At 36.1% G+C, this 18,478-nt stretch overlaps 1 protein-coding gene across 1 annotated transcript in view; it reads right to left on the bottom strand.

The window, feature by feature from the left end:
• The window catches only part of DPYD (dihydropyrimidine dehydrogenase), a 980,594-nt gene that overhangs the window by 529,417 nt on the left and 432,699 nt on the right, over positions 1–18,478 (bottom strand). Inside the window, exon 11 of the mRNA XM_055145227.1 lies at positions 14,384–14,594. Coding sequence (XP_055001202.1) covers positions 14,384–14,594 — 211 coding nt within the window. The remainder of the gene's footprint in view (positions 1–14,383; positions 14,595–18,478) is intronic.

Raw genomic sequence — 18,478 nt, 5'->3', positions numbered from 1 at the left:
CTGTTATTCTATATACCCTAGATGAGTGCAATCTTTCTATGTCTGTCTCTCTCTTTCTGACTAATTTCACTCAGCATGAAACTTTTCATGCCCATCCACTTAAATACAAAATTTGTGACCTCCTTTTTTCTGACAGCTGCATAGTATTCCATTGTATAGATGTACCAAAGTTTCCTCAGCCAGTCATCCGTTCTAGGGCATTCGGGTTTTTTCCAGATACTGGCTATTGTAAATAGTGCTGCGATGAACATACATGTGCAGATGTTGTTTCGATTATACTTTTTTGCCTCTCTGGGATATATTCCCAGCAGTGGTATTGCTGGGTCAAATGGGAGCTCAACCTCTAATTTTTTGAGAGTCGACCATATTGTTTTCCAGAAGGGCTGAACCAGTCGGCATTCCCACCAGCAGTGTACAAGGGTCCCTTTCTCCCCACATCCTCTCCAACAGTGGTTGCTTTTGTTCTTTTGGATGTGTGCTAGTCTCTGTGGTGTGAGGTGGTATCTCGTGGTTGTTTTGATCTGCATCTCTCTGATGATTAGTGATGTAGAGCACTTTTTCATGTGCCTTTTGGCCATTCGTATTTCTTCCTTAGTAAAGTTTCTGTTCATTTCTTTGCCCCATTTTTTGATGGGGTTGGATGTTTTCTTCTTGTAGAGTTCAACCAATGCTTTATATACCATTGATATCAACCCCTTATCTGCTGGGTATTGTGTAAATATCCTTTCCCATTCTGTGGATAGTCTTTGGATTCTGGTCACTGTATCTTTTGCGGTGCAGAAGCTTTTTAGTTTAATGTAGTCCCATTTGTTGATCTCTGTTTTTACTAGATTGCTTAGTTCTGTGTCACCTTTGAAGATACCTTTATCTTCAATATCGTGGAGGGTTTTGCCGACCTTGTCTTCAATGTACCTTATGGTTTGTGGTCGAATGTTGAGGTCTTTAATCCATTTTGATCTGACTTTTGTGCATGGTGTCAGGTCAAGGTCTAAGCCCATTTTTTTGCATGTTGTTGTCCAGTTGTTCCAGCACCATTTGTTAGAGAGGCTTTCCTTGCTCCACTTCACATCTCTTGCTCCCTTATCAAAGATTAGATGATCATACATTTGGGGTTGTGTGTAGGGATATTCCACCCTGTTCCATTGGTCTACGGCTCTGCCTTTGTTCCAGTACCATGCTGTTTTCCAATTAGGACAATTTTTAACTTGTGCAGTTTCTCAGAATATTCCTTGCCCAATAGATGAAATAAGGCAATATGCAGGTAAACTGAAAAGTCCACATTAACATCATTAGATCAAACAAATACAAAGTGCACATAAGTGCTTTATTTTTCAGACACTGTAAGATGAAGTTGTTGCATAAGGTATCACATGCATTACTAATAAAGGAAACGTAGAAAATTATGAAAGAAAATATTTCTTTATGTCACATTCTCAAGATATTTACCATATGAAAAGAAGATAATAAGCTTGTCATAATATGGTAGATGATATTTTCTGAAGTTCAAGAAGAAACACCAGATAGATTCTATTTTATCACTTTAAAGAACTTGCTATGTGTATCATAAGCTACTAAGCAAACTGAGTTAGGGGAGAGACAAATGTAAGAAATCTCCTTATGGTGGATTATCAATGTACAGGAAAATATGAAATTGGTAAATAGGTAAATTCAAATGAAACCTAATTCAAATCTGTGGATAGAGCTGAGAGCAAGGTAAGGAATGTGTGGGGACAGGAAAAGGTACCTAAGAGGGTGGAGGGATATTGGTTCTCTGGTGGTGGGTGTGGTACACAAACATTGCAAGCCTCAGAATATTAATATGATTAATATAATACCTCAATAAAAGAAAATAAAGAGAATAAATAGCCTACTATGGCTATCACATATCAACACTATCAGTTAATGACTGATATTGTTTTAGATATTATATTATGGCAGTGAAAAAACAAATTTGATGTAATCCTGGCTCATGCACTCAGGAATTATCTCTGGCAGTGCTCAGGGGACCGTATGGGATGATGGGAATAGAACCTGGGTTGGTCGCATGCAAGGCAAACGCCCTACCTGCTGCGCTATCGCTCCAGCCCCAGAAGTGTACTTTTGTGTACCACATTCTCTCTAAGTAGAAAATGCCTATTCAAGCTTTAAAACCCAATCAAAATGCAATCTAAAATTAGTAAATTACATCATAATGTCTTTACACACTTGCTTATTCTATTGACCCATGAGCACCTGAAGAGCAGAAGCTCTCCTTCGGCCATGTAAAGATGTATGCAGTGCATTATAAAAAACAAAACAGTCCACGATAGGTATCATAAAATAAGAGGTACAAATTTAGAAATAAAATGGGAACCCAAACCTTTACTTATTAACGATAAGAACACACATGATATAAGTAGGCTGATGACAATTTTCTAAAGGCAGGATTTTATGTATTTATATCGCTCTTTTAAGTGACTGAAAAATGACTACTTAATCTAACAGTGTGGTGTTAAGCGAGTTGCATAATTTCTCTGTGGCTCCCTCCCTCCCACCCACATTCCACCTGGAAACTCCTACACATCACTCAGATTTCAAGTTACAGCCCACTTCCTCTGGGAAGCTTCTCTGAATTCTTAGATTGTGCTCTGTATTTCCAGAGGACTGTAATCTCACAGAACAATTGATTGAAGCCAAGAGTTTCTCCTGTTAAACTGCATCCCTGAAGGCACTGTTTGGATGTTCTTCTTCATTGCTTTATATCCCAGAATTTAGATCATTGCCTAAAATAGCAGAAATTATTAGTGGTGGGTGGAGGCGGGAAGAGACTGCAAAAATAAGAAATAGAGGCCTTGGGGCACTGTGGTGCTGTTGAGGTGTGGTGACTTCACTACCAACATTAAAGGTCATATTATAGTAAAGATATTAATTTAAAAATAATCAATTTTGAAAGAAAAAAAGATAATTTTTAGCCAGGAAATAGCTTAGTATAAAGCACATGCTTATTGCATGCCAACACACACACACACACACACACACACACACACACACACACACACACACACACACCCTCAACCCTCAAAAGCATGCATAAGCACGCACAATTAAGTATTATTATGGGGCACATCACATATTTCATCTACTGCTCACATTAAAACATTTTCACTAGATTTATTCATCATCCAAAAAATTGAGGTAGACACATTTGGAAAATTCCTGAATGTCTGCATTAACAGGGCCTCAGAGAGGCATTTCCAGCTTATCAATTTAGTTCTGATTTAGGCCCAAACAAGACAAATTAACCCATGGTCAGAACCTTTTCTCTGTATGGGAGCAAGTGAATTAAAGCTACCCTTGAAGCAATTATTGACAGAATCTTTGATTTACCCCATGAGGCTTTTAAAAACTTTACTATGTTCTTCTAAAAAAGAGGAACTGGTAAGTGATTTTAAACTTCACCCCTTCCCCCAAAAAACATTTCTCAGGAACTAATTGCAATTAACTGTACCAAGAGGCTGGGTTTTTGAAAGATACATTAAAGATTCAGAAAACCTAGGCTTTGTATTATCTTGTTATCTCCAGTGCAATGGCCAGACTGAAAAATTAACAATGCGGCAGAAGTAAATTACATAAATTTCTTTCCTAGAAAAAGGTTATGTATTCCCTTAATCTTGAAAAGTCACCTTGTCATTTGCTTTCCCGAGAAATGTCATATATAATTATACTGAATTAGTTTTACTCTTGCCATTTATCCTAACATAGTTCTTAAACTTAGTTAACAGCCTCCAATGATTTTTACATTTTTAAAAACACAAACTCAATGTCTTCAAAATTGCTTTTCTTTTTATTTCTTAAGATATAATTCAACAATCATTTTGGATTAAATAAAACAAAATGGTTGAGCAGATATCACCATGTTCAGAGGAAAATATTAAATTATTTATAAATCATTTGTTCTTTTAAATATCTTTGAGGGGATATTCAGGTGGAACGGTTGACTAAAAATTAGTTGAGAGAAAATTTCTTTTAATGCTATATCTGGATTGATACTCAAACATTTTTAATTATATAAAACAGCTACAAACTATCATGATGCGATGATATTTTCGCAAATAAAAATTCCACATACATCAGACATTTTCACACTTCAAAATGATAAATGCAGGCCAGAACAACTGTACCGCGAATAGGCATTTGCCATGCGTGCAGCCAACCTAGGTTCATTCCCAGCATCTCATATGGTCACCTGAGCACCACAAGGAGAAATTCGTAAGTGCAGAGCCAAGAGTAACCCGTGAGCATCTCCAGGTGTGACCCAAATAAACAACAACAAGCTCTACATGTAAGAATATCTGCTTTGCTGATTTATAATCATGTAGTTTCAAAGATCCTCATGGAATTCTACCTTTGAAATGCTTTTATTTCTAGCAATAGTCAAATCATCCTAATGATGAAATATAACTCAATTTACTCATGAAAGTTAGTAATAATTTATTATGCTTTAATAATTAAATATTATACAAGGATAGTATGTCTAAAATGTAAGAGGCACTAATGTGTAACATATTTTGATAGGTACCTAACATCTACATTTTAAAATGGATTTGCTTTTTAACTCTATAAAGTAGGTTCTGTGACTGTCCCACGTAAAGAAATAGGCCTCTGGAGTGCAAAAAGACAGTTTTCCATCTGGGCTGAGTCCTGTTATGAGTTACTTTGGCACTAAAACTCAGGCTACTACAAAAATCATTCAATTATAAAGAATACAAAAGTTTATGCAAAAGCAGGGAGAATTTCCACAGGCCTCTCTGAAAATAAACAATGACTAAGTATACTGAGATCAATATATTAATAGAGAATTCTTAAAATAAAGAACACATAAATATGAATATAGTGTACATCTAGTATAGGTATTTTAATAGGTTGGCTAATATTGGAAAGTTAACTCATACAAAAATATAGACTTTCCTCTTGGGGCTTACAATTTTATGTTAATTTACAACAGACTATTTTTTTCAGAATTCAGTAAAAGGTTTTATTTAAAAGAATTCAGGAGGGAAAGGGCGGAAGCCTCCCATTTGAGAGACGTTCTCCTAAGCAGTATTCCTACAACAGGTTCTGCAAGATGACAGAACATAACTCTTCTCCGAGTGGCCATTTCAAAATATTGGGAGGATGACTGAGGTACCATGTATGGAAGAGGTACAGAGCTCCAGCATGAGCTACTGTGTCTTCCAATGGTTCTCTAAAAGCGTAGTCAGGGTACAGATACATATTATGGTATTAAGAACACCTAGGATAGTGAGGACAGGGACACCAGTGATTACCCCAGTTGGAAAATATCACTTTGGGGGAAGCGAAAATGGTACTAGATTCTCCTTACTAATTCAAAATTTTAAAAAATGCACACTTTCAGGACTAGTAGTTTATATCCAGACAGAAAAAGAAAAAAAATAGGTTCTTAAATAAGGAATAAATTAAAAGTCTTACCATTCACTATGTCCAACAAAAATCAAGAGAGATAAATTTTTTTATTAGTTTATTTTTAATTAGAGAGTCATCGTGAGGGTACAGTTACAGATCCATACATCTTTGTGCTCATGCTTCCCCCATACAAAGTTCAATAACCCATCCCTTCACCAGTACCCATTCTCCACCACCCGTAAACCCAACATCCCTCCCCCCCTTAAATTTAATAAACTTTGACACTGGTATTTAGCCAAGATTTCCTATGTTGTAAAATATATACCTTAAAGGAAATCTTGGCTAAATACCAGTGTCAAAATTAATTTATCTCTCCTGATTTTTGTTGGACAAAATGAATGGTAAAACTTTTTATTTCTTCCTTATTTAAGAACTTATTTTTTGCCTATAAGTGGATCAACATGGAAAGTATCATGCTAAGTGAAATGAGTCAGAAAGAGAGAGACAGACATAGAAAGATTGCACTCACCTGTGGAATATAAAATAATAGAGTAGGAGACTAACACCCAAGAATAGTAGAAATAAGTACCAGGAGATTGGCTCCATGGATTGGAAACTATTCCATGGGCTCTGAACATTGTTTTAGAATAAAGAACTAGTCACTTCTGATGAGAAAAAAAAAAGTGTTTCTTAACTTTTCTCCCTGTCCTTATTCTCTCACTCCCTATCTAACCTTTATTTCATGAATTTGTTAATAGTTACAGGACAACACAAAATATTTAACATTGCATTGGTTTTGTACTTTGTGCTTTTCAGAAACTGGCTTATTCATCCAAGACAGTACTTATCAAAGTGGATATTAGAAGTTGGGGGTTACAGGAGGTTTGCTCTATGACTTGGAAGCCGGCCTCACATGCTGGGGGAAAAGGCAGCTCAAATAGAGAAGGGGACACCAAGTAAAATGTGGTTGGAGATCCCAAGCGGGAAGGGAGATGTGTGCTAAAAGTAGACTAGAGACTGAACACGATGGCCACTCAATACCCCTATTGCAAACCACAACACCCAAAAGGAGAGAGAACAGAATGGAATACCCTGACACAGAGGCGGGATGGGGTGTGTGGGGGGACAGGATTGGAGTGTGGGAGGGATACTGGGTTCATTGATAGTGGAGAATGCGTACTGGTGGAGGGATGGGTTCTCGAACATTGTATGAGGGAAACACAAGCACGAAAATGTGTAAATTTGTAACTGTACCCTCATAGTGATTCACAAATTAAAAACAAATAAAATAAATATATATATACCTTAATGGTGAATAAATGTTCATAAATTTCCAAAATCCAATTTTAAATAAAATCATTCAAGTACTTCACTTTATTAAATTGAAGACATATTTGTAGAGTACCCAATATGACACTGTCTATGCTTAATTTACTGGTATCTTTTAAATAAGTTTAGAATGATACATCTAAATTAAATGTCTTTTAGAATCTTACACAAAGGGAACAAACAAGAATTTTTAAAAGGTGGAACAATTTTAAGGATTTCATAAAAATATGTCAAATAAGGGTAAGCAAAATTATAAACTGACCACACAATAAAATTATAAGGTGCACAGCACACTTTAAATTTTTGACAATAGTCAACAAAAGTTCAATTAAATTGTGTTTATAAGTTCATATATATACACATATATACATGCATATATATAAATATGCAGCTCATTGAAAGGGATGCAAAATGTGTCATCTTTTGTTCCCAATTTCTAATGTCTCAAAAATTATGCAAAATTTAAATCTACAATAATTATTAAAGCAGCAATAAAACAGAGGGCAACCATATCCAAAAAAATAATGTGATTTTTTTGTATAAACTTGATGCTCTTATCTTTTCTATAAGCTGCTGTAGCATTGACTAATTTTAATGGGAAATATTACACAGATGTAATTGGGATCTATTACAGTTAGAGGCCCTTTATACCCTCCTTTGTGAAACACACAAAGTAAGGGATTTAGGAAAGAAAATTCAGTCTAAGGTTTGGGAGACAGCTCATAGGACTGGATTATAAATCCTCTACGCAGGAGTTCCTGAGATCTATGTGAAGTAGTGCAGGGTCCTGACCCTGTGAGCTTCACTGGGCACCTCCCAGACCCCAGCACTGCCTGGATCCTTCTGCACTGCACAGCAGGTTCAAACATGGCTCTGGCTACACAGCCAGGCCCAGAATTATCACTGGGAGAGGCCCCCCAGCTCACTGCCGTTCCTCTTTCACCCCCAAAGCCATGAGAGGCTGTACAAGTGATAAAAGGACAGAAAATATCACTTTAATGTCATGGGGTCAGAAAGATAGTATTGGGACTGAGGTAACTTGTTGACCCGTGTTCAATTCCGAAACTACCTGTTCCCTTAGCATTGCTCAATGCACCATCTCTGGATGGCTCAGAAAATTCCTGGTGACAAAAGACCCAAGCAACACCACAGTTTTTAGCTGGAAGACTGACAGATTAGAGGGGTCCCTCCCCAACCTCCTGAGAACCTCTTGTGAGCACTTCTATCACCCCCACGCCCTCACTCACAGACATAGAACCCTGCACTATGTAAACATTCCTTCAGATTTCTGAATTCAGGTTGCCTTTACAAATACATATCACTGACATATCTGAGATGTTCCAAGTATTTTCCTTTAAAACACTATATTTAGAAAATGCTGAGATTATAACTTGCCACTATACTTTACATGAACCATGTCAAATATATTTCATTCCTTGAACTCCATAACATCTATTTATATAATAAATTCATCAATATCTCATCTGAATTACCATTAAGGAAACCTATGGTAGATACTGGGAGGAATAATTCAACAGGGAAGAGTAGAAAATAAAGTTTAATAGATAGAACATATAAAGTCATTTGGTAGAGTTTTCCAGTGTTAAAGAAAATGAACAGAATCCTAAATTCAGGGTAACACCGGTGAATTTAAAGAAAAGAGAAGATGGAATTGTAAATTTAAATCAGTAAGAATGTTCTGAGAGAACTTTGGCACCATTTGTTTGTCTGGTTTTGGGCCACACCCAGCAGTGCTCGAGGCTCACTCTGGACCCTGAAATCAAGAATTACTCCTGGTGGTGCTTGAGGGACCATATGGTATGGCTAGGGATTGAACCCAGGCTGGCCACATGCAAAGCAAACACCCTGTCCACTGTACTATCATTCCAGCCCCTGAACCATTTTTAATGGTATCATATCTGAGAATAAATCTAACTTAGACCTGCTAAGATGACTTTTTCTCAAAAGTATTATTCTTCAGTGCATGAAACAATTATTTTTCATATAGGTCTGTCTTCGACGTTCTCAAAAATAGTAAGTACACTAAATACCTCTTCATGTTTGTAACTCCCTCAAATCCTCTTTAATCTGGCATTCAATCCTCAGTAACTATGACTTGTGCATAGAATAAAATTTCTTCTCAGAAAGAAAGGCAGACAAAAGAGATTTAAGCCATTTTACACAGAAATGAAAGAGTGTGTATGGTAGAATTCCAGCCATTAGCACACAGAAGTCCCTTCAGCATCTTTCACATGAAGGCATGCATATGTAAATAAATTATTAAATATATGGAGTAATAAGGTCACTGAAGGGATGTAGCACTGTAGCACTATCATCCCGTTGTTCATTGATTTCCTTGAGTGAGACCCAGTAACATCTCCAATGTGAGACTTGTTTCTGTTTTTGGCATATAGAATATGCCACGGGTAGCTTGCCAGGCTCTGCCATGTGGGTGGGATACTCTCTGTATCTTGCCAGGCTCTCCTAGAGGGACGGAGGATTTGAACCAGGGTCGGCCTCGTGCAAGGCAAATGCCCTACCCGCTGTGCTATCTCTCCAGTCCAACTGAAGGGATAAATATAATAAAACTGAATTTGGGGAAGGTCTTATCAAAAAGAAATAAGGCAAAGGAAGAAGCACCGAAAATGACAGATTTGCAAGGAACATTAAAAGAAAAAAAGCAAGAAAAATAAGATGTATTAGTTTCATTTCAAAAACAATTTCATATGCTTTCATTTTAGCAATCCTGAGAAATTGGAAGAATAATATTTTTGTGCTATTTTCTTTTAATAGTTTAGTGAGCTGGAGATCAGAAAGGTTAACTGACTTGGTAGAGAATGTTTTAAAAAGAAAGAAATGTTTAACATTGCGAATGCACAAAATATTAAATGGAATAAACATGTCACTGAGTTTGACATGCAGTTCATTGGACACTGGACCTACTGAAGTTGGGGAGGAAATAGAGGGTTGCCAAGACAGCTAACTGTGAAAAGAGGTACTAGAGAAAGAATGCATAGAATCAGATATGTGATTATCACAGATGTATCACATAGAAATTGCGTAACATTCATGCTAAGATTAGAAAAGATTTAGGGTAAAAGAGAGAAATCGTGATACCTTCTTTTTACCAAAACAGACACCCTGAATTCTGCAGTGATTTTAAAAACTTATGTTCATCAAAAATTTAAGGTTGACATGCACAAAAGTCAGATCAAAATGGATTAAAGACCTCAACATTAGACCACAAACCATAAGGTACATTGAAGACAAGGTCGGCAAAACCCTCCACGATATTGAAGATAAAGGTATCTTCAAAGGTGACACGGAACTAAGCAATCTAATAAAAACAGAGATCAACAAATGGGACTACATTAAACTCAAAAGCTTCTGCACCGCAAAAGATACAGTGACCAGAATACAAAGGCTATCCACAGAATGGGAAAGGATATTTACACAATACCCATCAGATAAGGGGTTGATATCAATGGTATATAAAGCACTGGTTGAAATCTACAAGAAGAAAACATCCAACCCCATCAAAAAATGGGGTGAAGAAATGAACAGAAACTTTACCAAGGAAGAAATACGAATGGCCAAAAGGCACATGAAAAAGTGCTCTACATCACTAATCATCAGAGAGATGCAGATCAAAACAACCACGAGATACCACCTCACACCACAGAGACTAGCACACATCCAAAAGAACAAAAGCAACCACTGTTGGAGAGGATGTGGGGAGAAAGGGACCCTTGTACACTGCTGGTGGGAATGCCGACTGGTTCAGCCCTTCTGGAAAACAATATGGACGATTCTCAAAAAATTAGAAATTGAGCTCCCATTTGACCCAGCAATACCACTGCTGGGAATATATCCCAGAGAGGCAAAAAAGTATAATCGAAATGGCATCTGCACATGTATGTTCATCACAGCACTGTTTACAATAGCCAGAATCTGGAAAAAACCCGAATGCCCTAGAATGGATGACTGGTTGAGGAAACTTTGGTACATCTATACAATGGAATACAATGCAGCTGTTAGAAAAAAGGAGGTCATGAATTTTTTATTTATGTGGATTGGCATGAAAAGTTTCATGCTGAGTGAAATGATTCAGAAAGAGAGAGACAGACATAGAAAGATTGCACTCATCTATGGTATATAGAATAACAGAGTGGGAGACTAACACCCAAGAATTGTAGAAACAAGTACCAAGAGGTTGACTCCATGGCTTGGAGGCTTGCCTCACATTTTGGGGAAAGGGCAACTTAGAGGAGGGATAACCAACTATAATGTAGTCGAAGGCCATGCAGGGGGAAGGGAGTTGTGGGCTGAATGAGGGCTAGAGACTGAGCACAGTGGCCACTCAACACCTTTATTGCAAACCACAACAGCTAATTAGAGGGAGAGAACAGAAGGGAATGCCCTGCCACAGTGACAGGGTGGGGTGGGGGGAGATGGGATTGGGGAGGATGGGAGGGATGCTGGGTTTACTGGTGGTGGAGTATGGGCACTGGTGAAGGGATGGGTTCCCGAACTTTGTATGAGGGAAGCATAAGCACAAATGTGTATAAATCCGTAACTGTACCCTCATGGTGATTCATTAATTAAAAATAAATTTATTATAAAAAATTTGAAAATTCTGGGACTGTAACAAAAGTACAGCAGGTAAAACACTTGTCTTACACACAATAAACCTGGATGCAATTCTTGGCATCCCTGCAGTCCTCTGGACCCCACCAGAAGAGATTCCTGAGTGCAGAACCAGGGAGAAGACCTGAACACTGCTGGGTCTGAGTACCCCAAAGTTTAAAAGGACATAACACAAAGTTCTCACTCAGTTTCCCTCCCTGAGTGTGTATACACATGTCTGTGATGGGGGGGTGGGGCAGGGAAGTAGGTGGGCGGACTCCACCTCTGCACTGACTCCTTGGTAAAGTACCAGGGACAGTGATATATATTAAGTTATAAGAAACAGAAGAATCCTGTAACTATGACATGGAAAATATACAGAATCGCTGAAAAGATATTGAATAAAGAGCACATCATTTGTTATTTATTGGAGAGTTTCAAAGAAATTATAATGAATAAACCCAGAAATGGATCATGAAGAAGTAAACTAGAATGTACTTTCTTCAAAAACATCACATTATATGGAATTTCTATGGAATATCAGTACTTAAATTATGTTTTTTTAAGCTGTACTCACTGCAGACTCTTTCATCTACTTATAGATCTGTGTTACATTTCAAAACTTTAAAACATGTTTGATGGCACATATTTAAATAAAATTATGAAACGGCATTAAAAAAAATTTAAGGTTGATTATTTGAAGATGCTAAAAATCATTTAAAAAATTATATTGATCAATTTCTTACAAATACAAAACTTCTCTATCCTTTTTTAAATGTTTTTAATCTATGTAATATAAATATTCTGATGGCAGTAGAAAATAAGTATAACATGCCAGTTCTTTGATTACGCCTCTTACTTACAGTAGCTTCTAATTGGAAATATAGAAGGGCCTATATGAACAGCTAATTCTATCTAAGGATCATTTTCCAGGCAGTTTATTATTTCAATTCTTGCTTATGAGAAGGAACAAAATAGAGTATCTTCAAAATTTTTAACTTCCTATGGTGCAGTACATGAGAAGAACTGAAATACATTAATTATAAAATTAAAAAAAAAACAAAGACAATTTTATTCTAATTGGTATTTTAAAAGCTAAGTAATAACTTTTTAATACATATTAGAATTACTTAAATATATATATAGGATGTAAAAGCAGTTTTATATGATATTCAAAGTCATAATTTATGCCTTTTTCAATAGGCATATTTATATGATATTTATATGATATTCAAAGTCATAATTTATGCCTTTTTCAATAGGAAAATAGATTCTTTTCTAAATATTACATTTGTTACTAGTGGAATATAGAACTAGGTGGGAAACTAAACTATTTTTCATATGGGTCAACCACAGAATTATTAAGTATTATTCAACTTTTTACTCAGTTACCCAACTGTTCACTCTGTTTGAGGTGATATGCAGAGTAGGAAGAACAATATTTTTATATTAATAGAATGAAATTTATACATATTCACTTTTTCTTTCTGAAATTAGTTAATGAATTAACAAAACATACTGTGACTGTGTCTACATGTTACATACACAATTAGATGAAAAGTGACAAATTCAGGCCATCATCCAGCTATTTGAAAACATTTATCTTGATGACATTAAACATCTGGACGCTTCCAAATACCAAGATGTTTGATGTCCTGCAGATAAAACATCTTGATGACTGGCTGTCTGTATTTTTTTTCAAACTTATCTGTTGCATAAAAATACACATTTGCATGCATATATCTCTTCTTATTTCAGACAAAAAAAATACAACTGTAACATGGACAGAGTTTCTTGTGCACACGCCTGTCTTCCCCAGGGCCCCTCAGAGGGGATGGGCTCCAGCTTCCCTCCCCACCCTGAGCAGAGCTCCGAATCCAGGTGTGTGTAATCCCATCAACAGCCAACATCCAGAGACTTAAAAGCAAGCTCCCAGAAGCGATATCTTATAGCCTACTTCTCCCTCTGGAAGAAACTGGCAATCTTCTGAGAGTTTCCTGCCCACATGGGACAGCCTTGCAAGCTTCCCATTGTGTATTCATATGCTAAATCCAGTAAAGCTGGATCTCATTCCCCTGACCCAGAAAGAGCCTCCAGTGCGACATCCTTGGGAGGGCTGAGTAGAGATAGACATCTAAGATCTCAGGGAAAGGACAAAATGAGAGGTTACTGAGCTGGCCCTAGAAATCGGTGATTAATGGGATTTCGTGATTCGTGATCATGGACAGAGTAGAAAGTCATGGAGAGCAACTATCAGGTTTTGGTTTCTTTGAGTACTAAACTTAATAATTTCTGACCTAGAGAGTTGTTTTTTCCTACATTTTAGTAAGTAAGAATTAATTATAACATCTAGTGTGCTGAACCAAAAAAAGGATTTAGAGAATGAAAACACAGCATTATCTAGCTGTCACCTGCAGTGGACCACAGTTACACTATTTGTGGAGGAACATAATACAATATAGTGTCCACTGATGGACTTGTTCAGTAGAAATTCAATGAAATATTTTTTTCTCTTTTAAAGGATTTTTTTGTCTTTTTTAATATGTCTATTTATACTATGTAGATTAAATAGCATGGGTTCCAAATATCTAATAGGATAATTGTGATGTCTATAATCATGGCTTGGCATGAAGACAGAAGCAAACATGAATTCTATTTGCCTACTCATTAGACCTAAATTTGTCTCAATCACTGAAGATGAGCTGTTTCAACTTCTCTGTCACATTTGTTATTTGTAGGTCTTATTAAAGAAAAAGTTCTCATGAAGGAAACAAGGTATTACAAAAGAGAACATGTGTTTTGATTATTCAGTTTAAAAGAAAGATTAATGTTCCTTTCAATTTTCATCACTTTATAAAAGTAATTCTATATAATTATTAAATATCACTTCCACACCTTTGAATCAAGACTGCTTGAATCCCATACCAATGAATGCCTCCATGAAAAACAATTTATTGAAAGTCACAAACTATGATGGCCCTAACAGATGATCATACAACACACTTCAGCTCCTGAGCACTCTTACCTTTAGGATCACTCAGAATGGAACCAAAAGCACTGATGACCACATCCGCTTTCAGATGTACTATTTGATCTTCATCTTCTTTCCAGTTTCCAGTTTCATCTTGCTCGGTACGAACAAACTGCATACCAACAATTCTCCCACCTTTAACTATAACCTTGCGTGGGGATAAGAAAGGCAAAAATTCGCACTTTTCTTCCTTGGCTAGCTCCATCTAAAATAAAAAAGAGAAAATCCTTGAAAATGTTTCACCTTCATTTGATACATGGTTTTAAATTTAATTATACATGCTCAAGCTTAAAACAACCTGAAGTCTTTGTTTTACTTTCAACAGAATTGAGATTCAGGTATTTATATTTCATAAGCCGCTACGTCTGAGCTGGAGCGATAGCAAGTGGGTAGGGTGTTTGCCTTGCACGCTGCCGACCTGATTCAATTCCTCCATCCCTCTTGGAGAGCCTGGCAAGCTACCGAGAGTATCCCACCCACATGGCAGAGCCTGGCAAGCTATCCATGGCGTATTCGATATACCAAAAACAGTAACAAATAGTCTCACAATTGAGATGTTACTGGTGCCTGCTCGAGTATAAGGTGAGATTAAATCTTATTCTTTTCCTTCTCTGTGGAAAACATGTAGATTCTCACTAGGAGTGTGTGCTTTGCATACTGAAGCCCTAGATTTGATTCCCAGTACCATATGATTCCCAGCCATCACTGGGAGTGATCCTGAGCACAGTGCCAGGGGTACCCAAACGAATTACCTTTTAAACGACAAAATAAAATGAAACTTGAACAGGGATGTGTGTGCAATTGGTCTGGACAGTATGCTTTGCATATATGAGCTCCAGGTATGATTCCTAGCACCATATGGATGCCCCCCCCACACCCTCCGTTCCCCACCCCCCACCTCCTAAGCACTGATCTTCAGAGCACTTCTGGATGTGGCTCAGAAACTTAAAATAACACACACTGTATGTGTCTAATCACTGAATTCCAGTTCCACAGGAAAATCACTGAGTGATGCTCTACTGCAAATTCACCAGGGACATTTTATAAACCTCTGTCTTAGATCACAAGCCACTATCTCCACATTTAGGATGAACTATACCATGTGTCTCATAAGTTTGCTTTTTTCCTCAGCCCAAAGAGCACATACACATTACATGCATGGCATTAAGGGAAAAAAATAAACACCGGTTATTATTACATTGGTTATGGAGAGCATCCAGCCCGCACGGCAAAGCCTGGCATATTCGATATGCCAAAAACAGTAACAACAAGTCTCATGATAGAAATGCTACTGGTGCCTGCTCTAGCAAATTAATGAACAATGGGACAACAATGCTCTTATTACATATTGGAATGAAGCTATTCAGTCTAAATATTATTAAGCATTTTTAAAAATATTGCCTTAAAATTCAAAATTAGATCATACACATTGCATAGTAGTTCCCATTTTGTTATAAAATCAAGAGATTGAAAATCTCAAAAACAATAGAACTGTGAAGTACAGTGCGTAGAGGTATTATAAAATAGTGGATCTAAAATGACTCTGTTCAAAGGGGTTAATTAGAAGTCAGTGGAATTGAATAAAGTTTCAAACCTATTCCTAGTATTTATTAGAGACAGTCCCTAAATCTCTTTGGTGTCATGTTTTTTATATATAAGATGCAGATAATAGAGATATGGTATTAACAGGGATTAACAGGGATTAATAGGGATATGGTATGTTTTATTTAAGGGATCTCACACATATAAAATGCCTAAAGCAGAACCTAATAGTGAAAAAAGGTACAAGTACATTCTATTTTTATTTATACTTGTAATACTCTGAATATACTTCTCCACCTTCCATCATTCTTTAAATAATTCATTAACATTGACTACAACATGAGGGTTCCAATGAAAAGCTATCCAAAAAGAAAAGGTTAAAAAGGAGGGGACAAAGGTGATTAACAGACACCTCTTTAATTCATACAAAATAAAAATGCTTGCTTTCTGAAAGATATACTACTCCCTGAATAATTCAAATTACAGAATAAATATGGTTTCAGTATGTAAGATGTTTCTGTATCTTTTTTTCACATTTCTATTACATAGTATCTTATAACTCATCAGTATAAACTACTTTACTGTGTTTCAAAAATGTCAGGTGATGCTAAATTTTAATGATAATGCCAAACTTGACTGAAAAACAATGCCAAATGTTTATAGTTTGAATAAATCAGTACATGTTGCATATTTACAGTCCTACTACTTTCTGTGAATGTCAAAAATAAAATGTTAAACTATATTGCACATATTAAGATCATGTTGCAGACTAAGTTAGAACTTGTTATTTTCATTCTCCTTTTATTTTTTTAATAATAGAGAGTAACTGTCACTAAATGTAGACAGCTTCAGACTTTGTGGACATTGTGTGATTAAATTTAAAAATTAGAAATTGTACACAAAATTTTACAAAGTTGTTAATACAAGGATTATCAATAATTTCACATCTAAGCAAGTCTGTTTTAAGAGTCTGTTTTAATTATGTTATGGTTAGCATAAGTTTGACTTTTGAGGGACTAAAATAAGTATAATTATGAACAGGAGCAGACTAAACTCGGGCTATATCCTCAGCTCTGAGACATTGTTGTGATTCATACACATTAGAGATTTTAAGTTAAAAATAGTGTTCATGTACATTACGGTAAATTGGAAACAATGAGCACGTCTCTACAGAAATAATTCTGAATTATAGATTGCAAAATTTTAGAATTTTTTTTTTACTCTACAAAATATTAGACAGGCTTAGGTCACAATGTTTCTTGCTACTTTGGATCTTTAGCTAGATTTTCTTCCTTATATAAGATGGAAATAACCAACACTTATTGGATAGTTTTTTTAACAAGTATATTTGAACAAGTATATTTGCTTGCAAAGTTTGGATATTATATTGGAAGAGAGTACGTAAATGATAAGTCCTAGTATAAAAAATTAAGAAGTAAAAAAAATTAAAATACATGGTAAATGATATCATGTTAATTAAAATGTTTTCTCCCCTCTATTTTTATAAACATTATATCATACTGTATTTCTCTAAAATTATCATATTTAAATATTAATTTAAATATGACTTATTTCCATTTAACTATTTTAATTCTGATAGAAGCTATATATTAGGACACCACTCATCATTATTCTTTCAAGCATTTAATTTCAATATTTTACCATATGGTGGCTCAGTAGCCCCAATAACATACAGTTAATCACTTCAATCTAGTACCCAACCTCAGGCACTCTGCCACCTACTCTCATTACAATCCACCTCATGAGAGTGAGAACACCATTTTCTTCTTATGAAAGATAAACTGAGGTCAGAGAGAACAAGGGCAGTTAAGGAATAACAAATCTTAGCTGAAATCCTGTGCACTACTACTTCCAAACTGTAGCTACAGATTAATTCCAAAATATAATTATAGATATGTTAAGAAATAATAATCTGGTTCCAGTTGCTGAATCAAAAAGCAAGGTTGACTTTAGGGGAGAGACTCTCCAAACAATAATAGTGAGTTTTGTTGAAATATTGTATGCAATCAAAGTGAAAGTAAAGTGAAATTTATTAGTTACACAGGCGGGGGGGGGCTTAGGGTGGGGGGGCTAGGGGCGAGGGGGGGTTTGGGGTGTGAGGGGGCGGGGTGGAGCTATACTGGGATACTTGGTGGTGGAATATGAGCACTGGTGAAGGGATGGGTATTCGAGCATTGTATAACTGAGATTTAAACCTGAAAACTTTGTAACTTTGTAACTTTCCACAATAAAAAATTTAATAAATAAATAAATAAATAAATAAATAAATAAATAAATAATAAAAAATAAAAAAATAAAGTAGATAATCCTGCTTTGGAAGTGCAAAAAAAAAAAAAGCAAGGTTGTTTGGTAGGAAGGGATCACTCAAAGGATTATTAAAGGCAAATGGTTGGCTGAGTGCATGCAGCGCTGCTTCTTTATGTGAATTTAATTTATTTGGGGTGGGGGGGGGAACCTGGTGGTGCTCAGGCTTACTCCAAGCTCCAAGCTCAGGGATCAATTCTGAGAGCCTCGGGAAACAATATA

The sequence above is a fragment of the Sorex araneus genome, chromosome 8 (genome assembly GCF_027595985.1).
Source record: "Sorex araneus isolate mSorAra2 chromosome 8, mSorAra2.pri, whole genome shotgun sequence".
NCBI classification, from domain to species: domain Eukaryota; kingdom Metazoa; phylum Chordata; class Mammalia; order Eulipotyphla; family Soricidae; genus Sorex; species Sorex araneus.
The sequence above is the reverse complement of the archived record's forward strand: the minus strand, read 5'-3'. Positions and strand labels throughout refer to the sequence as shown.